Below are 22023 nucleotides of genomic sequence, written 5' to 3' on the forward strand. Positions count from 1 at the left end.
CTCTGCGGAAACACAGCTTAAGAAACTATTCACAGGCTTCATGTTTCCTATCTTTCCACATCTGATAAGTGGACCAAACCTGTGTATTGAGGGACAGACGAGATGTCTAAAGAATGAATGTCACACACATGGCCACCAGTGCCAGGGCTTCAGGGATATAACAGCCTCACTCACTTAACACTGAGCACCCATCAGGATGCAAATCTCAGGTTTTTAAACTGTGGAGAGGGTCTAGATAATATTTTTCAAGAGCTTGAGCGTTGGACAAAGGAATGGTATCATTTAAGATGTAGCAGCTTTATTGATTTTTAATGTTTAGGCAGAAATCGTTGAATGAAATGCAAATAAAGGTAATAAAAAAGATGACCTAATTATATAAATAAGTTAAAATATAAATAAGCAATATAACCAAACCATTTGCCACCTTACAATGTGCTTTGCTGAGTCACATCAGTCCTAGCAGTACTTACTACTGTGTGCTTATTAGTACTCTGCATTGTGTGTGGTTACATTACTCACATTGAACTTCTGATATCAGGCTCCCTTTTCTAGACAAGGAAACCAAAATTCAGGCATGCTGACTGACTTGCACAAGGTCACCAAGAAACAGAGCTGTGTCAGGGCACAGCTTGCACTGGAAAACCCAAGCTGAGTGAGGTCTCTTAATGTCCCCTGACTGTTTTGCACACTTCCCTATTTGTGGGTGGGCATTCTACGTTATAGGTGGTACCGCGTATTTTAGACAAATGGAACAGAAGAGGACAATGCAAGACTTTGTGTGTGTATTTGTGCCCCCGACTATACTTAACCCTGAGAGCCAACCGAAGGTCACACTGAAGGTCTCTTACAAGACAAGTGTGCAGCCTCTAAATTCCTCGTTCTTCAGAGAGCCATTTTCTTTCTTAAATTACCTTTCCCCCAAGAATCCCAAGGCCCCAGCCATTCTTTGCAAAGCAGTCTAGATAAATTAATAATACAATTTAAAACCAATTCCACAAAGATAAATAGCACTTCCTAGATTAGGAGTGTAGCTGGCCAGAATGAATGAAATTCACTAACCCTGAGATGCTTAATCTCCCATTACATAGAAGCTAATGATTATAAGAAAGGAGTGATGGTAATTCACTTCTGCTTTTACAGGAAATCCGACCATCTCATTTTTAGCAAATCTTTCTTCTGAGCACACCTCAGTGCCAAGGCTGGCTGGCTCCTACAGGCACACTGGCCGCTGGTCATATATCAAAACCTGTTCCTTGCCAAAGGGGGACCTTTGAGCATGCGTGTGGGTTTACAGAGGCCCGGGGCAGAGGACTACATGGGAAGGCGACCAGGGTGCTCCTTCTCCCGCCCCTCTGCAGGGAAGTGGTGACACGGTACCTTTAGCGCAGTCTGCGCCTAGGAATCCTGGGAAACAGTGACAGAGTCCGGACACGCATTCGCCATTCCCGTGGCAGTTCCGTGGACAGTCCTGCACTGAGTCTGAAAGAGAGAGATTGAGCAATGACTTCCTCTACTCCGCTCTTGTGCAGTCATGTAGTAATCAGTCACCTGTCCTTTGTAACAACCCAAGAGGGGGTGGGGAGGACCAAGAGTGAGTGAAGTCAGAGAACAGGGAAGGTGGGGTCAAGGGCAACGTGAGCAGAGCCTGGAAGTATCCCACACTCTGCCAGGGCTAACCCACACTGGACTGCAGGGATAGGCATAGTTTCTATTCTTTTTATTTTAATAAGATTTATTTATATTTTATGTGTATGCGTGTTTGGCCTGCGTGTACGGCAGTGCTCTGTACACATGTAGTATCCATGAAGGCCAGGAGAGGGTGTTAGGTTCTCTGGAACTGGAGTTACAGGCAGTTATGAACCACTCTGTGGGTGGTGGGAACCGAACCTAGGTCCTCTGCCAGAGCAACAAGTGCTCTTAAATGCTGAGCCATCTTTCCGGCCCCCTTTTTGTTCTTTATTGTTTATTTGTTTTTAGAAGAAACTGTCTATGTGGATTTAAATACTAGGGAAGATTCCATGCCGGGATATTGACAAGGATTTTAGGTACTATGCCCTTCCTGTCTGCCACGCCTTCACCCCACAGTCACTCCATCTATTCAAGCTGTGGCTTGAAATATGGGATCTAAGATTCTAACCTCAGGTATAGAACATCAGGTAGGTGTTCCTAATCTCAGGCTTGTAATGCAAAAATATTCTCTGTCTTTAGGCAGAGATTATAATTATAAGAAAAAGACAAACACAGTTATGAGTTGCATGAAATGTTTGGTCGGTGCTGGACAACATCTGTGGCGGTGTGGGCCAGTGCTCCCTCAGTCTTCTCAGGTTATATGAGTGCTCCATGGTATATATGCCAGGGTAAAGCGAAACAGTTCTTGAGTGTATCCCTATCTTATATTTTTGGTTGTGAGCCTAGTCTTTAACTGCTGAGCCATCTCTCCAGCCCCCCTATCTTAAGTGACGTACGGCCATACTTAAGTCTTACACTCCTCTATGCATGTGTCAGGGTTCCGCAAGAAGCAGGTATTGGCTTCTATATGGTCTTTTTATTTTAAACCTTTTATGTGTATGGTGTTTTGGCCAGCATGCACGTCTGTGTAAACTTCATTTTTGTGGCCCTTATTTTCTGTGAACGTCTGCTTGCTCTACCCTGCACAAGAATCTTATTCCTGGCCTGCTCTCTCTATACTCTCATTACATCTTTCAAGGGGGATTGTTTTGGAACTTTGTCACATTGATTCAGATGGGCACAGAAATGGGCGTGTTCTTTCAAAATGATCATTTTTGTTTTAAGTTAAACAAGACACATTTAAGCTTTCAGATTCCAAATGTCTAAGATGATAAAAAAGAAAAATAGAAGCCAGTAGGCCCAACCTATGGCACGACCCAACCCCAGGAAAGGAAGGTGGTGAATTGGTCATAGGGTACCATGAAGGAGTTTTAGGAGAGGTGTGAGGGTGTGTTCTGTAATCTCACTCTCTGCACAAGCTTTTCCTGCACTGAGCACTGAAAGGGTGCATCCCAACCATCTTTCCATAGCACGTCATTTCTGTTCCTCTGGAACCAAGCTGTTCTTGGTTTCTGGCACTCTGAGGAAACACAAGTGGGTTTGCTTTCTCCTTCTTCTCCTTCTCCTCCTCCTCCTCCTCCTCCTCCTCCTCCTCCTCCTCCTCCTCCTCCTCCTCCTCCTCCTCCTTCTTCTTTCTCCTCCTTCTCCTACTTCCTTCTCCTTCTCCTTCTCCTTCTCCTTCTCCTTCTCCTTCTTCTTCTTCTTCTTCTTCCCCAAAGATACATAAAAGCCTATAAAGTTCACTGAGCTAGTTTTCTTGATGTCTTGCAGTTCCCAGCCCAGCTACAGCTCCTTTGGATGAGCTCTCTAAAGAATTGAGAAGCATGCATAGTACCTGTGTGTTTTGTGAGCTCATCAGCTATTCAAAGGGCATTGGGTGCTTCCACAGATACAAAAGTTAGAAATTTCATGCAAGGTTGTTGTGCCTGGGCTTTCTCCAGTTTCTATATGTCTTGGAAGCTGGTCTATACTGTTGGGGTATTCTGGAACATTCCAGAGCACATTTTCTAGGCCATCTATGTATGGCCTAGGCAGTCAAAAAAAATCTCTACAGAGCAAAGGACAGGATTACCAGGTTTAATAGAGAATGTCTCTCTTTGGATTGAAAGATAAGCATATTTACTACCCATGCTGAGACTCAGCCTCTGTAAGCTCAGGGCTTCTCTCCTGCGAGGCAACTCTGTACATGCAGGATGAGTATGCACACTTCCTGATACTCTGTGGAGATTGGGGCTTGGAATCTGCATTGCTCTGACTACAGAAATCCATTGTCTGTGACCCTGGAGTCTTGTGTACATGTGTGTGGTGCATCCTGAGCATGTATGTACATGTGGCAGCTGGATGTCAACTTTGGGTGTCTTTATTGCTTTCCACCTTATATTTTTCTTTTACTGAATTGTAAGCTTTCTGATCTTGCTAGACTGGCTAGCCAGCAATGCACAGGGATCCTCCTGACTCTGTTTCCTCGGCTCTGAGACTATGGGCACACATTGTCATACTTAGAGTTGTATGAAGATGTCAGGGATTGAACTCATATTCTCATGTGCACCTAGCAAGTGTGTTACTGGCTGAGACATCTCCCCAATTCATCCTGCAGCCTAATGTCTTCTGATGACACCCAGGAAACAGTGACAGGCTAATATGTTAGCTTGTACTTATGGTAAGATGTCAGAACTGTCATAGTCTCAACACAGGATGCCGTGTATTAACTGAGCACCTATTGTATGCAAGAAACTGTGGTTGCTGGTAGAATAATCCAGTCTCTACCCTCAATATTTTCCACTGCCATAGAAAATATAAGAAACCCCGCCCTCAATCAAAGAAAGAAGTAAAAATTATAGTAAGCTCTTGGCAGAGAGTGAGATGCTCAGGGGGTTACAGAAGGAAGCCCCTTAGAGGAGGTTGGTGGGGTGGGCCTCCCTCTGTTACCTGGTATGGAGGAGGGATAAACTGTAATGAACTGGGAATTCCAGGTAGGTGTGACAGCTTCGGCATAGGCTCTGAGTTGGGGAAGAAGTGAACTGAATCCAGTGTGACTGGAGATGGCGGTCCAAAAGCAGAGGGACATGAGTTTGGAGAGATCTAGGCAAGGCGGGCAGATTATCCAGGACCCCACAGTTCACCAGACAAGTTGGATCTTATTTGGGGGCTGCTGGAAACACATGCACATTCTAAGCAGAGGAATGGCATCATGTGGCTTGCGGTTTTGAATGTTGCTCCTACTGTGAGGTAGTGTGACTGCTCCTCACTGACCATGGCTGGATGGGTGTTTGGGTACACTGGATCACTCTGGGGTCTGTGTCCCCAGTTCCCAACTTTATCTCTTCAGGCCTAAAGCAGCGAGGGTCTGGGAAGCTTCTTGTCACCATGGTTCTGTATAAGTGGACAGAGATCTCTGCATGCTCCCCACTTGTCTGCAAGGCCCCAGCTGGGGACATTTATCCATATGCCTCAGCTTAAATGTCATTCGGCGTCTGGGTGACTTCTTCCCTCCCTTTCCTCAGTGTGGGCTTTTCGTCTCCCTTGTTCTTGTCCCTTCTCTCACTGACTTATGATGGTCTTTTTTTTTTTTTTTTTAAGTCTGCCTCCTCCCCAGATGCCATCAACCCCTGAGGTCCTCAGTGCCTTGTATATAGTGGGTGCTTGGTGAGAAGTCACAGAAGTGTGCGGGTGTGTGCATTGCACATGCTTAAGAGGGTAGAGAATCTAGAGTGGATGGAAAATATAATGGAGGCCACTGAACATTTACTTTTCCTGTGGTCTTATGTTTGAAGAGTTTTTATTGTTTTATTTATTTATTTTTTTGTAGGGGGGACCCCCAGAGAAATGGTAAATTATAAAAGCACTGCCTTTTCCAGATCTTTTTCCAGTTACAGATAACTATTTTTGAATCAACATGGTTTCAGTTTTTGTATGGGAGAAACAGTGGAGATGAAGGCATGCTTAGGAGCTCAAAGATTATTAATATTGTTGTTGTTTGTGGCAGTATGGAGATTTGAAACCGGGGCCTTGCACATGCCAGGCGAGTACTCCACCACTGAGCTCTTCCCAGCTCCAGGAATTGGTGTTTTAGACAGTGGAGGCTCCCACTGTGCTTCTAGAGCACGCCTCTGGGGTTTCCAGGAGGATGCTCATTTCTCCAAGGTAGGCTGCTTCTCCAGAGAAGACAGCAGAATCCTGAGTCTTGGGTATATTTAGTGAGATTGCCCGACATCTGTCTAACACTTTCCTTCTGTTTCCCATCATGGGGGTTTTCATGCTCCTGGCTGCTCTCGATGGTGAATGTTCTGATGATAGGTGTGTGGAAAAGAACTCCCGGACCAAATAAAACACTGTTCTTTCCCCACATTTCAGGCCAATTGCTATCATTGCTCTATCAAGATGTCTGCCCAACTATTAGGCTGATTATCTTCGACTCTCTCTCTCTGAGCTACAGCATCGATGAGAAGAACACTCTGGGGAGAATAGCTATTTCCAGCTTTGACAAGCAGGGAGGGTGATGGCTGGGGGTGGGGGCAATCTTCACCCTACCTTTCTGTGACCATACAGGGTGAAGAAATGGGGGAAGATGCCCTTACAAGGTCACCAGGTCCCCCAGAAAGCTGGTGGTTCAGGGGAAGGACATGCACTTGGCTAGAACCTAAAGAAATTCACAATTAAGAGCACAGCTGTGAGAATTCTGTGTTCTGACTTCAACTCACTGGCCTTGTGACCTTGGATGGGTCCCTTTACGTTCTCAGCCTTGGCATCCTCCACTTCCAAATGACAGAGAGACGGTGGCTTTCCCCACCACTATGGCTATCCTGTGGGTTGGGTGAGCTGAAGGACCCCAATGGCACATGACAGGAGTGAACACGTGGTCCGGCACTCTGTGGTGACCATCTCTCCATGCTTCCCAACCAAGCCAGCTGCCACGCCCTGCGGCTCTGTCAGGTACTCTCAGAGTTGAAATGCCAGGCGGTGAAAAGGAAGTCATTTCTCATCATGTCCCTCTCTTCCTAGTCCCAGATCTGTTTCTGGTTCCTTCCTCTTGTATGTCAGTCTTGGCTGTTCTACTTTTCTCCTCTGCTGGGACCTAACGTCACCCTAGAGATTTCCCATCTGTTGGGAGCTTCCTCTATGACTTCCAGTAGACTAAGTTATGACATGGCTTTGGAGCATAGGTTGGCAAACTTTCCCTGTGAAGGGACAGATAGTAACTATTTAGGCTCTGTGGGCCATATGGTCCCTGTTGCAACACTCGGCTCTGCTGTAACAGTGGGAAAGCTGCCACACACAACATGCAAACAGATGAATGTGGCCGTGTGCCAATAAAACTTTATTTATAAAAACAGGCAGTGGGCCAGATTTGGCCCCTGGGATACAGTGTGCCAACTCCTACACTTGAACATTTGGCTAGCCTTGGGAAGGCCTATTTTTCCTTAGCAAAAGAATAAAGATCAACCTTAGACCTGTGGTCACTACCCAAACTTTGTGATTTTATACAATTCTGAAGTTGTGGTTACTGACAGAGAACTGTAGCCTGACATTCTGGTTGGATTACATAGATCTTTCAAGAATAGGAAATTCCTTGAGAAAGCTATGTGGGACCCAAAGAGAAGTTCTACAGTGTAGTAAGTTGATAAACAATGTTTCAAGGTGCTTTCCTTAAAGTCACAGGCTCTCATTCATGACTGCTGGCTGCAGGCCAGATGTAGTTCATTCATGGTGATCCTCACATTAGCCTTTGGGATATGATCATCTCATCTTCCCAGCCAGAAGGTTGAGGCCCAGGCAAGTCACTTAGCTACAATGTGGAAAAGAAGATCCGGGACTTAGTTCTGCTATCTGAGGTCCTTTTGTCCAGGACTCACTACCTCCAGAGCCCTCTAGTGAATCCACAGTTAACAGTGGCTGGGGGGACATGACGCTGTGGAAAGATGATGGCCAAGGCTCAGGATGGAAAGGCCATTCCCATATCTTGGGACCCTGAGGCCTCAGTTAGCCACATAGCTCAGTTTATTCCCCAGTGGAATGCCACAGCCACCTGCTGATTCGCAGAGCTTCGGTATGGATGAATTATCAGTGGAAGATGAAAATTCATAACCTCAACAATGGTCACTGCAGTTCCTTTCAGGGTTAAAATTCTGAGAGTTTCCTAGAAAATGCGATTCTTTACAAGTAATCACCCTTTGGGGGGTGGTTAATATGCACAAGGCAGAGGCAATTTTGGATTAAACCTTAGCTTTTCTCTTCATACTTAGTGAAACGCAGGCCTAAAACATGTCCAAAGTGACAGGCATTGAATTAAAGCATTTCGAGGCCTGCCTACTTGGGAGTAAATACATGACTTTTAAAAACATCTGTATCTTTTCCCCTGCTGTATTTTTAAGTTAAAAGAAAAAATCCTTTTTTTATTTTGACACATTCTCAATTTTTAAGAGGTTAGAGCTGATATGAATGGCCAGTGTTTCTTGGTTCTGCTATACACTTAGAAATAAAAAAGCGTTCTTTATTCCTAATAGGAGCCTGGGAGGTGATACTGGAATTACCTCTGTTTTATGGGTAGGAAAGGGAGGCATTTACAAACCCAGCTATGTGCTCAATGTGGTGATTTGAATGATATGTTCCCCATAGTTCAGACATCTGAATATTTGGTCCCTAGTTGGTGGCTGTATGGGGAGGCTTAGGAGGTGTGGTCTTGCTGAGAAAGTATGTCACTGGGGCTTTGAGATTTCCGAAGACTTGAACCATGTGGAGTTCACTCTGCTTCCTGTTTGCTATTGGAGATGAGAGCACTGGGCTCTCAGTTCACAGCTCCAGGTGCCCTCCTGCCTGCTGCCACACTTCCCTGCTGTGATGGTGACTCTTACCCTCCGGAACCATGAGCTCCAAATAAACCCTTCCTTCTATAAGGTGCCTTCCTCATGGTGTTTCGTCACATCAACAGAAAAGCAGTTATTATGCTCAGGTGGAATGCACAGTATGCAGCCCCAGCTGTCCGATTCAGACACTCGTGAGCATCCTCAGGCCCAGTAGGGACTCTTGCTGACATACATGGAATTCCTGTGCAGTCAGAGCCGAGGGCAGAGACTATGCAGTTTGGCCTCACAGACAGCAGACACTGTTGGGGTTGCTGAATCTTCCACAGAGGGTCCGCATCATGGCATCCCACCTCTTACAGAGCTTCCGCTTAAGGGACCCCAGACCTACCTAAGACTACTGTATTGAAGGAAACCATCTCCTTGTCTTTGCCGTCATTGTAGAAGGCCAGGTGCCACAGGCCCACATCCAGGTACTGCACGAACACGGCCTCGTTCTGCACCAGGGTCTGGATGCTGCGGCGTTCCCTGGGCGACTCCACCACACTCCACTTCTCCTTTCCGTCCAGGCGTTCCATGAAGTCATACTGGGGAGCAGAGAGAGGGCGGCAATGTGTTACAGTTTCAGACCTGTACCCTTAGCCAGCACTGCCCTCCTGCCCATCAGCTAATGGAGAAGTGCCTTTTAACCAGGGTTTCCGTAAAGGAAAATCAGCCGGGTAAGTTGTGATGACAGTATCAGTTGCAGGTTATTATGCCTACACTGATAATTATTAATTTATTTTTCATGGTGCTGGGGTTTGAACCCAGGGCCTTGCAGATGCCAGGCAAGTGCTCTGCTGCTGAGCTGTAATTACATCCCTTGTTCTATTTTTATTTTGAGACAGAATCTGGATAATTTTCTTAGGTTGTCTTTGAACTTGTGATCTTTTTGCCTCAGCCTCTCAAGTAACTACATTTATAGATGCTTGCCAATACTCCAGAGTTAATTTTTATTTGTATTTTGTAATGCTGGGAACTAAACCTAAAGTCGCATGTATGCTAGACAAGTGTTCTTCCAGTGAGTTTTATTTCCACTCTGTATTATTATTAAATCCTATTTCTATTGGTCACAAGCTCTCATTGTTCATTCTTGAATAAAAAAACAAAATTAATTGTAAGGATTCCCTCTTTGCACTCTCTCTCTCTCTCTCTCTCTCTCTCTCTCTATTTCTCTCTCTCTTCTCTCTCTCTCACTGTGTGTGTGTGTGTGTGTGTGTGTGTGTGTGTGTGTGTGTGTGTGTGTGTGTGTTTTGTTGGGTACTGAACCCAGGGCCTTTCCCATGTTAGACAAACACTTTACAGGTAGAGCTGTGCTTCAGGTTGTGCCCATATAGGAGATTAAAGTTCAGAAAATCCAAGCATTTTGTTTAAAGTCACATACCTCCTAAATGACAAAGTAAAAATTGGGACAAAGTCCTGTTCACCTATAATGCTTCTGCCTTGATAGTGCCTGGCCTTAAACAAACCAACATTTAAATACTGAACTCCATTTCAGTGGAAACCAGGTAGTAAATTGCTAGAGATGAATGCAACACAAATCCGACAGTTAAGATCCGTCATCCCCTGGAGAGGATAAGAATGGAAGGATGCAGTGTTACCCAAAACAGACTTGGTTTAAGTACCAGGTGAAGTCTTACGGCAGGGAAGTGGGAGCCACTGAGAACTCTCTAGCAGTGACTGATGGGATAAAAGGACGTTCTGGGGAATTAGTTTTTGGAGGTGGGATACGAGATATTCTATAGGGAAGGAAGTAAGAAGGGAAACTGGTTCAGGAAGTGGAGGCTGCAGACAGCCGTGTGTGAGGGGAAAGGAGTTCGAGAGGACAGTTAGCAAGGAGTAGGCACCCGGGGGACACTAAAGGGAGAGAAGCCACGATTGCCCATAGGCTGGACAGGGAAGATGTAGGGGAAGGCAAAGAGGACTCCAATGTTTCTTCCTGTTGACAGGAAAATCGATAACCCCCCGGTAGAAACGGATGACTCTCACAAACTGAAAGTCGCCGCACAGAACAATTCCTTGCACTCTGACCCCCAGAGAAGGACCCTGAGTGCGGAGCTTCTGCAGATTAAAAACTGCTCTACAGGGTCAAGTGCTTTCTACTTTCCCCTCCACGAAAAGAGTTCCATACATGGCAGGCATCAGCCATAACAACCCTCACAACCTCACAGCCAGGAGCTCCAGGAATGGCCTAACTTTGTATCTCCTCATCAGAGTTGCTCATTTTCCATCAGAAACACGATCACCACAAACAAAAGACAGTGATCTTAAGCACAGAGGCTCTGCCGTTAGACAAACCCAGGTTTGAATTCTGACTCCACACTTGCGATTGTTGGCCGTGGAGTCTATTCTTATTCTCGGGGGTGGTGGCACCTGATGTTCAGGAATACCATTACATCTTAGGTATTAGGGCAGTGCCGGCGAGATAAGAAATTAAAAAGTACGTGGTGACTGAGGGCCACCTACTTGCAGATTGGAAGGACCCCAGGGAAGCAGCACGTGGCTCTAGTCGTTCCTGTGGGGAGTGAGATGGCTGTTTCTGGGAAGAAGAAATGGCCCACATCTCAGTAAATAAGTGTTTGTGTGGAGCTTCTTCCCTCTGCCCCATACTCCACTGGTCAGCATTGTCCTTATGAGCTGAAATAAATGATTTGGAGGGATGTGACAAACGGACACTGCTTCCAGAGACCTTTGTAACCAAAGCATTTGTTCCCTAGCAACCTCGTAAATGTCCGACCACGAACACTGGTGTCTACAGAGTGCTGTCAGTTAGAGCAATGGCTGTAACTTCCTTGGTGGTGAGGTGAGAAGAATAGGCTTCATTTGGGGTCCGAGTGATCACCCTCATGAGGAAAAGTTTGGGGAAGGTGATTACTTGTGTGGCGCCATTGCTCATGACTAATTTGGGCATTAGTCATCTGGTGCAGAACTGGCTGGCCAGCCGAGGGACACAGAAATGGCTCAGGACTAGTGGCGGGCCTTGCTGTCCAGCCAATCAAATGACTAGGGAAGAAGGCATTTTTCAGAGTAGAGGAAGGGCATTTATTCTGGCTGGCTCCTTAGAGTCCTTCTGTGGAGGTTTAGAGGGCAGTTTTCATTTAGGGGAAATCTGCCAGCTGTGGGTTCTCAAACAAGGCCTGAATGGGAGGGTGAGATGAGATACGGCTGGCCCACACATCTCACTTCTGTATGCCTTTATGTACTCCATCATTTCCTAAGCTCTTATCTTATTCCTTAAATGACACAATTGTTCTTGTGCCCATCATTAGTCCACGCAGAAGGATGTAAGCTGCAGGCACAGGGACTCGGTGGCTGCTGCAGTGTTCAGAGCGACAACTTCAGGCTTTGCTTGCCTGGGTCAGGCTCCGAGTTCTGCTCCCCACTTGCTGGCTGACACTTTGTGTAAGCTGTCAAAGGCCCGTGCCTCTGTCTTCTTGTCCTTGCAATAGGCATGGCGAGTTTCCATAGCAAAATGCAGCTCCAAGAATGAACTGAAGCGATGTACGTGGTGCCTGGAACTACGAGGACTATGTGCGCAAGCTGTGTGGCTGCAACATCAGCCATCTTTATTAGCCGTCCCTCCCCGACCAAATCCGCCTGGAGCAGAGCCTGATCGATACATGCTTGTTAAACATCAAATGAATAAAATAGCAAGTTTGTAAATGCATGATATGGAGGGCAACAAACTTGGAATGAAGTAAAAGTTTTGTCTCCGACGATGGTTTTTGCTGTCTTATCTGGGAAAAGAAGAGTAGAGCTAGCTGTAGCCAGCCTGGCATGGCCAGTCAGAACATGTGTGTGATTGGGGCCTGTGGGCCGGACATCTGAAAATTCATAAACACTGTGAAGATTTGAGAGGTGCTCAGGGCATCCTAGTTCATGGGCATGATACACAACGTGTGCGGGCTTTCTTTCTCAGTTTGCCTCATTTCCCTCCCTTCTTTGACACTGTACCTTGGTGGCCTCTGTGGTGGAGATCACTATGGTCCTGTAGGACTCCTTTACTGCTAGCTGGGGATATGATCATTTAGGAAACGGAACACAAGCCATAGAATCCTTCTGATGCAGTCATTCAGGTACCCTGTGAATCTCTCACATACCCTCTCTCTTTTTCTGAATGCGCCAGGGCATGATACAACCTAAGGCAGCAGTGCCCAAGATAGCTATGGCCTGGATGTGACAATCAGCACCCGGAGAAGATCCTGGAGCTGCTCCAGGAACTATCTATGCATAACTGACGATGACAACAAGCCTCTGAAATGGCGACCTGTCCCCTCTGCAGGCTTCATGGATCTCTCAGCTCTATTTCTCTTTCCCTTTCCTGGGTACTCCCTAAGATGGCAGCAGATTCCAGCCTTGTTCTCATTTCTCACCAGGCAGAAGAGGACAGGTTACCCAAGAGAATGTGGCAGAGTCATCCACTGGTGAAACTGCTCTTCTGTTATCTATAGCGTGCCTCTCCCAGTTTGCCAGTGGAGCATCTTAGTCGGCACACCTGGTCCTCTTTCAGGGAAACATCTGGCTTCTCTATTTATAGACTGATACAGCATAAGCATCATTCATTGCTGCTGTGATCCAGGGAAGGGCCAGAAACACAATGTGGTTCTATGGTGCCAAGTATGGAGACTGAATTCCAGGGGAGGGGCCAGGAGCTAGCAAGGAGCTGCTAGGCAGGGTGGCCTGCGGGTTCAGGGTGCCTCTGCTTTCTAGGATGTGGCTTCAGACAGTGATCCACCAGTGCACCTGGGAGAGGGCTGTTATTATAAGGACAGCAGTTTCAGAAGCCTTGCGAGAGCTCCATGTTCACCGAGGACTGATAACTCAGGCTCAGGACAAGGACCAGCTCATTCCTCTGCTCCAAGAACTTGTGGTAATTCATCCAGGAAATGGGGACATTCAGGGACCATGCTCTGCTTAGCTGGCTATAAAGGTCATGGCATGACACATTCTAACAGGTATGCAGTTCCCAGAAGGGCATTAGGAGTGCACAACCCAGTCATAACAGAAGAGGCACAAGTGGTCTCTGTCTCTTTAACACTGATGGGGCGGCAGGGGGGGAGTACAATAACATCCCTCTTCCTCAAAGTTTCTCTCTCTCTCTCTCTCTCTCTCTCTCTTCCCCCCCCCTCATTCTCTGACCTTGGAGAAACAACCCCAGCTGACATGCAATGAGAGGGCTGTGCCTGTGAGCCATCAGTCATGCCCAAAAGTGGCATGAAAACGCAACTTTTATGAGAGCTGGAGTGGCAAAGAAATAAACCACAGTAAATATTTGACTGATCCAATTATAAATCTCCCCAATTCTTGGCAGAGAGCGAGGAGGAATGGTAATTAAGATAACTTAGTGGGTTTCCAGAGGAGCTGGTGGAGAGGAGAGACACCGCCCTGGCTGAGCCTAAGCCAGGGGGCCTGTCACTTTCCCAGAAGGGAAAGCAGCCATCCACACACAGAGAGCACACAGCCCCCAGGTTGCTGCTGGAAGGCTCCAGAATACAAACCTGCCAAAGAGGGCAAGGTTAAAGACAGACCCATTGCCCTTCAGGAAGATGTTATTACTGGGTCCAGGACCCTGGGAAACTGGAAAATAACTTTTCTGTTACTTGGAACATCTGCTTGCTGAGGGTTGACGAGACTGGGAAAAGCAATAAATGATGACATTTCCCAGAGCTAGCCTGCCACTCTGCTGCTCCCCTTGTAGCATCCTAGCAGCATCCTTGGTCTCCTATGTCTGAGGCTGAGCCTCTCAGTGGACAGGCACAGGCAGCAGGTGGTGGGATTGTAGGGGGCAGCATGTACAAGCTGGGGCTGCTTGATGTCCCCATTACCATGCAGCCTGCTGCATTCAGTGACAGGAATGACTGGGCACAGAAGGTCACTCGAGCCTTGCACATCTGTCTCTGCCAGCCAGGCCAGGGGCACAGTGGGTCCAGCTGAGTTCTCATCTAGGCTCAGCATAGCCTTTCTGCTGGCTTTCCCAGGGGGGCTGCATGAAGAGTGAAAGGTAGAAGAAGGGCCAAGGCTGAATTGGGGTGTGGTGGGGGGAGGCAGGGGGTGGGTAAGGCTTGCCTGAGTGGGCCTGACTGCGTGCGCAGAGCAGATCAGCCTTAGAGTGAAGACCTTCCTGAGCTCCAATACAGGAAACTGGGTTGCTTTTCCAGATCAGGTAAGAGTCCAGGAGCCCTTTGGAGAAAGGGAGGACCCAGCTGGAGTCCTTAACACCAGGAGTCAGATAGGGTCCACCCAAGGAGAGTGGAATTCTTGATTCATTCCTACATAGCTTCTCGAAATGGCAAAAGAGTTCTCATAAAAAATAAGAAGAGTTTATTGTGATTTAGCACTTGCTTTTTGTTTTGTTTTGTTTGTTGTTTGTTGTTTGTTTTGTTTTGTTTTCTTTTCTTCTGAGACCAGGTCTCACTATGTAGGCCTGGCTGTCCTGGAACTCACTCTACAGACCAGGCAGGCCTTGAATGCACAAGAATCAGCCCACCTCTGCCTCCCATGTGCTGGAATTAAAGGTGTGTGCCACTACACCTGGCTTTTTAAAAATAATATTCATCCTATTTTAAATTATGTGTGTACATGAATATCTGTGTGATGGTGTGTGTGTGTGTGTGTGTGTGTGTGTGTGTGTGTGTGTGTGTGTGAGCACATGTGCCTATGGAGGCTGGAAGAGGCTCCCTAGGAGTGGGAGTCACAGGAAGCTGTGAACTGTCTGATTTGGGTGCTGGAAACTGAACTCATATCCTCTAGAAGAGCAGCAAATGTTCTTAACCTCTGAGCTATCTCTTTAGCCCTGCTCTTTTGTTATTTTGAGTTCTTTCTTTTTCTTTTCTTTTTTTTCTTCAGATCTTGTTGTGTAGCCCAGGACAGATTGAAATCCATGATTGTATGATTTGAATGAGAATTGCCTCATTGGAAGGGGTCTTCTTCTGGCCTACCAGCCAGTTCCCAAATAATGACATGGAGACATATTATTAATTATGAAAGCTCGGCCTATAGCTTAGACTTGTTCCTAACTAGCTCTTATAACTTACATTAATCAATTTCTATTTATCTACTTTTTACCATGAGGCTTTTTACCTTTTTTTCATTCTGTATGTTTGACACCCTCCATGTCTCCTCTGAACCTCAATTATGGCCTCCTACTTCCCTCTCTCTGCCTGGAAGTCCTGCCTATACCCCTTGCCTAGTTATTGGCCATTCAGCTCTTTATTGAACCAACCACAGCAGTATATCTTCACACAGTGTACAGATATCCCACAACACCCCATGTTTTTATACTTTTGAATGGTTGGTCCTCAGTTGGTAGAACTGTTTGGGAAGGATTAGGAAGTACACTCTTGTTGGAGGGGGTGTGTCACTGGGGGTGGGCTTTGAGGTTTTAAAACCTCATGCCATTCCCAGTCAGTTTTCTCCTCCTCATGCTTGTGGAGCGGATGTGAGCTCTCAGCTACTGCTCCAGCTCCATGCCTGCCTGCTGCCATGCTCCCTGCCATGACTGTCATGGACTCTGACCCTCTGGGACTGTGAGCCCACACACTCAATACTTTCTTTTAGAAGTTGCCTTGGACACAGTGTCTTGTCACAGCAATAGGAAAGAAATGGAGACCATGATTCTCGGTCTCCACCTCCCGAGTGCTGAGATTATAGGTGAGTGCCACCATGCTGGCACTTGAGTCCGATGTAGTGACAAACGTTGATGTGTTATCTCATTTCACGTTCCTAAAAACCTCTGCCTTTGCTTTTACATCTTTGGAGGGAACAGTGGCTGCTGCAGGGTTGGAGAATGCACCATATACCCTGGAGCAGGGAGGGCTGCAGGGCTTGAATTTGATTTTCAGGAATCAAGACAACCACAGGCAGCTGCCACAGTTTTCCAAGAACCTGGCTTTAGATGCCAGCTTAGCTGGTAGCTGGCTTGGCTTGTGGGTCCTTTCAAGATGCCACTGAAGGAAGAACTCAACCGGGCTTGGGCAGAACAGGTAGAAAGGATGCTTGGGAAGCCCCGTTGGTTTTTCTGGGTGCTGGTCACACCTAGACTACTGCTTCTCTGAGAGCCAGCCCCTTTCCAGCTCCCTTCTCTCTCTTCCATGTGTTCTAGCCACACTGTTTGCTCTCTTCCTATAGCACACCAACACATCTCAGTCTAATGACGTTGGCACCAGCTGCTCCCTCTTGCATGGCTGCCCTTCTGCCCACACAGCTGTCTGCTGCTCGTCAATCCTGTCTTTGCCTACACATTGTCACGTCAGAAAGGATGCCTTTGACCACCCACTCTAAAATGCATTTCTTTGTTTCCATTCTCAGCAGAAGCTCATTACTCTGAAAAATCTTGTTATTCACCAGTTTAGAGCTCACCTCTATCTTCTTGGATCTGAGCTCCCAAAGGGTGGAGTTTATATCTAGTGACAGAACATATGTGGTGGCCTAGTGAGGGAGAGTGAGTATACATAGGGTGTGGATGTGTATTTAAAAAATAAAGCACATTCATCCACTATACCACCCTGGGACCATGTAGCATCCTGCACCTGACCTCAGACAGGGACCTCCAGCATAGTATCTACCCCACCTATCTCTTCCTTTAAGACAATGGGGCATATCTGACCTACCCCCACAGAACACTGCCACTCCTACTGGACCTAGTCCCTGCCACCAAAGTACTCCTCCTAGAGCCCAACAAACTGCCTGCAGACATACGAAGACTGCCTGTAGAACCTACTAAGCCTGCAGGTTTGCTCCTGGGCTCAGAAGTTGCACCTGTTCTAGTTGATCTGGGACCACTTCTGATACTTCATTCGCATATTAACAGAGTTGCCCACAAGACTGAACTTCAAGCACTATTCAGGTGGTCCACCACCTGAAAAGTTGGGGAAACAGCCAAGATTCAAACACCCACTCAACAAAGGTGAGACCAGATAGTCATACCAATAACCACCACCAGTCACCTAAATACAGATGCCTAGGTCCCACTGCAAAAATGCAGACTACATGAACAACCGAGACAACATGCTCTCTCCAAAAATTAGTACTTCCATTGTAATGTTTCCTGAAAAAGACAACTTAGCTGATACACAAGACAAATGATTTCAAAATAGCAATTATAAAGATGTTAAAAGAACTCAAAGAGAATAAGAATAAATATCTGAATGAAGACAGAAAAACACAAACAGTTGAATGAAATAATGAAAACAATTTAAAATGTGGAAACAGAATTTAATAAAGAGATACAATCTCTGAAGAAAAGCCAAACTGAATTAACACTTGAAATGGAAAACTCAGAAAGTCAAACAAAAGGCTCAGAGGAAAGCCTCAATAGATTGGATCAAGTAGAAGAGAGACTATCAGGCCTCCAAGACCAGGTAGCGAATTGGATCACCCAGTCAAATAAAATGCTAAATCTAAACAAATACACAAAACTAGGAATGGAAAATCCAGAAATTATGGGACTCTATAAAAAGACCACACCTATGAATGTGTAGATGAAAGAGAAGAAACCTATTTTAAAGGCACAGAAAATATTTTCAACAAGATCATAGAAAAAAACCTTCTTATATCTTGGACCCATCAAGATGCTAGACGCATACAGAACACCAAACAAACAGGGCCAGATATTTTCCATGTTACATAATAATCAAAACACTAGGTGTATAGAAAGAAGAAAGGATATTGAAATCTTTAAGAGAGAAAGACCAAGTCATATACAAGGCAGGCCTATCAGAATAACACCTTACTTTTCAGACAGCCTAGATTAATGATCCACAAGTTCTGAAAGACCACAGATGCCAATTTAGATTACTATACCCAGCAAAAATATCAATGGTGGGGGCTGGACAGATGGCTCAGTGGTTAAGAGGACTGGCTGTTCTTCCAAGGGTCTTGGGTTCAATTCCCAGCACCTACACAGTGGCTTACATCTGTCTATAAGTGTAGTCCTATGGGATTTTCTATCTTCTTCTGGTGTACAGATATACATGTAGACATAAAATACATAAAATAAATAAATTTAAAAAAATCTATAATCATAATCCTAGGAGAAAGCTAAACTTTCTATGATAAAAAGAGATTTAAAGTCCACAGAGGATACTAAAAGGAATACTTTTGTCTTAAGGACCAAACACACCCAAAAGAGCATGAGGAATAAGTTAATAATTCCAGAACAGTTCATCAGAAGATGTTTAAGAAAACACTATTACAACTAAACATCAGGAATTAATAAATACTGTTTAATAACAACTCAGTATTAATGGTCTCAATTACTCCAACTGAAAGCCACAGACTAACAAATTGGGTTAGAAAACAGGATCCATCTTTTTGATTCCTTCAAGAAACATACTTCATCATTAACAGACACCACCTCAGGGTAAAAAGATAAAGGTATAACCGGGAGAGCTATTTTACTCTATGACAAAATAAGCTTTAAGGCCAAATTATTTAGAAAACTAATCATAAGAGAGAGGAAAGGGATATTTCATACCCAATGAAGAAAAAACCCCACCCCCCAAATACTATAGTTCTAAACAGTTATGTACCAAACACAGGAGCACCCAATTTCATAAAAGATTAGCTCTAAGATCACAGACTGACCCCAACACAGTGATGGAGGGTGACCTCAATACCCAATGCCAAACAATATATGGATCTTCCAGACAAGCCTAATAGAAAAATCCTGAAGTTAAATTACACCAGAAATCAAATGGATTTACAGACTTTTATAGAATATTCCACAACACTAAAGAATACACTATCTTCTCAACAGTCCAAGGAACTTCCTCCAAAATCAACCACAACGTAGGATGCAAAACAAGTCTTAGCATGAAGAAACATTGAATCATATCATGCATCTATCCACCAAGGAGTAACATTTGCGTAACAACAGCAATAGAAACTGCAGAAAATAAACAAACTCATGGAAACAAAACAACATACTATTGCATGAAAATTCAGTCAAGGAAGAAGTCCAGAAAGAAATTTAAAAAAAAATTCTAAAATTGAATGGATATGGAAACACAACAGGTCAAAAGTCCATGAGACACAATGAAGGCAGTCCTAAGATGAAAGTTTATAGCACCAAATGCCTACATAAAAATGGGAGTGATGTCATATTAACAACTTAATAATACACTTGAGGTCCTAAGATAAACAAGTATAAACAACACCTAAAAGAATATTTGACTGGGCTGGAGAGATGGCTCAGTGGTTAAGAGCACTGGTTGCTCCTCCAGAGGTCCTGAGTTCAGTTCCCAGCAACCACATGGTGGCTCACAACTATCTATAATGAGATCTGGTGCCCTCTTCTGGCCTGCAGGAATACATGCAGGCAGAACACTATCCATAATAAACAAATAAACAAACAAACAAATAAATTTTAAAAAGAAGAATATCTGAGGAGAAATAAACTCACGGCTGAAGTTAATGAAATAGAAAAAAATTATAAAGAATCAATAAAATGAAGAGTTGGTTCTTTGAAAAGATTAACAAGATTGGCAAACCTTTAGCCAAAATACACAAAAGAAAGGGAGTGAGGACTCACACTGGTAAAATCAGAAGGGTAACATTAGAGTAGATACCGAGGAAATCCAGAGAACCTTAAGGAAAGAATCTAAGAAATCCCCACTAAATAGGAATATCTAAAAGGATGATGAATTTCTAGATATATATGACCTATACAAATTAAATCAAGATGGAATAAATAATTTAAATAATCTCATAACAACCAATGAGAAAGAAGCAGTAATAAAAAAAAAAATCTCTCAACTAAAAACAGACCAGGGCCAGATGGATACAGTGTGAAATTCTACCAAAACTTCACAGAGCTAACACCAATACTCCTCAAATTATTCTGTAAAATAGAAAAGGAAGGAGCACTGCCAAACCCTTTTAATGAAACCAGTATTATCCTGAAACCAAACCAGACAAAGATACAATAACAACAACAAAAAAAGGAGAGAAAAGAAAAACAAAATTATAGGCCAACATCTCTGATGAACATGGGTGAAAATATTTTCAATAAACACTTGCAAATTGAATTTATGAACACATCAAAAAGATTATTTACTATCACCAAACTGACTTCGTCCCATATATGTAGAAATGGCTCAACATATATCAATCAGCAGATACAATCTACTACATAAACAGACTCAAGGACAGAAGCCACACGATCATCTTATGAGATGCAGAAAATGGCTTTGACAAAAATCCAATGTTTCTTCCTGATAAAAGTCCTGGGAGAAACTAGGGATTCAGGGAACATACCTTAACACAATAAAGGCAACGTGCAGCAAGCCCACAGCCAACATCGTGTTTATGCTAAATGGAGAAAAACTCTCCAGTATTTCCACTAAAGTCAGGAACAAGATCAGGATGTCCACTCTCTCCATTCCTGTTCAATATAGAGCTTAAGTCTTAGCTAGAGCCATAAGAAAACTGAAGGAGACCAAGGAAATACAAATAGGAAAAGAAACAGCCAAACATCTGTATTTGTAGCTGATATGATTCCATCATTAGACTCCTTTGGGAAACTGAAGCTGATAGACTGGTAGCAGTCCCACCCTTAGGACAAGCCTGTGCCCTCACTAAGCTTAGATTTAGTTATGGGTTTTGTAAGACAGTGATCCCTCAAGGAATGGGGTAGCAAAGAAAGGAATTCCATTGGTGTCACTCAGTGTGAATGAAAGGCAATGACCAGGTACTATCTGTCCAGAGGGACTGCACCGTTAAAACCAAGCTATCCTAGACACCAGAAAACAGGGAAGAGCTACACATGTGACAGCCTGAATTTAGACTGTCACAGACCCAAGGTTGAGAGACAGCCTTGGAAGCAACTCTGAAAAAACTGGAGGCCTGTGTGCTGACCAGCTAAAGGCAGTGGGTTAACAGGAGGTGTGGCTCAGGCCACCAACCTTTGGTGGCCAGGGGTCAGTCTCATCAACTGGGACTAACAATGGAATTGGATAGCCCTGAGCCTGAGGTCAACAGGTGGTTAGCCTCTGGCCCCATCTATCTGCTTTTTGACTGAAGAGTCTGGGAACTCAGAAGTGCTGGGTGATTAATCCTTAGGAGATTGTGGAAGTGTGAAAACCTGCCATTCTTATCCATACAGAGTGGTTGCTTCCCATACTCCCAATGTGGGAGTCAACCCGAGCTCAGACATTAGCCTCCCCAAGCATATGGTCCAGGGAGTCTCAGGACAGTGAGAGAAGCTGCCCACTTCACGGCTGCGTATCTACATAAGGCCAGCAGAGGCACAAGGAAGGGGCGCTTTGACAGGCAGCCCAGCTGACATCAGACTCAGCACCAGCATATGCCATAAAAAGGACAAGAGCCCAGAAGATCAGCTGGTTCCCATACTTGCCACCCTCCCATGCACAAAGGCAGAAGCTTCCCAGTCTCTAGAGCCAGGAAGAAGCGACTCTTAACAGTTTTGTTTACTGTCTTCAATTTCCTTTTGACCCCCGTGTTTACCCCTTTCCTTTTTTTTTTTTTTTTTGTTTGTTTGTTTTTTGTTTTTTGAGAAAGTGTCTTTCTGTGTAGTTTTGGAGCCTGTCCTGGATCTCGCTCTGTGGACCAGGCTGGCCTTGAACTCACAGAGATTCACTTGGCTCTGCCTCCCGAG

General features: G+C 44.9%; 1 protein-coding gene across 13 annotated transcripts in view; it reads right to left on the reverse strand.

Moving 5' to 3' along the window:
- The window catches only part of Tenm2 (teneurin transmembrane protein 2), a 1224381-nt gene that overhangs the window by 153699 nt on the left and 1048659 nt on the right, over nt 1-22023 (reverse strand). For all 13 annotated transcript variants that reach the window (XM_036195999.1, XM_036196007.1, XM_036196006.1 and 10 more), the window contains 2 exons: nt 8761-8956; nt 1378-1479 (listed from right to left, as the gene is read on the reverse strand). In XM_036195999.1, the coding sequence (XP_036051892.1) occupies nt 1378-1479; nt 8761-8956 (298 nt within the window). The remainder of the gene's footprint in view (nt 1-1377; nt 1480-8760; nt 8957-22023) is intronic.

The sequence above is a fragment of the Onychomys torridus genome, chromosome 8, assembly GCF_903995425.1.
Source record: "Onychomys torridus chromosome 8, mOncTor1.1, whole genome shotgun sequence".
In the NCBI taxonomy this organism is placed as follows: domain Eukaryota; kingdom Metazoa; phylum Chordata; class Mammalia; order Rodentia; family Cricetidae; genus Onychomys; species Onychomys torridus.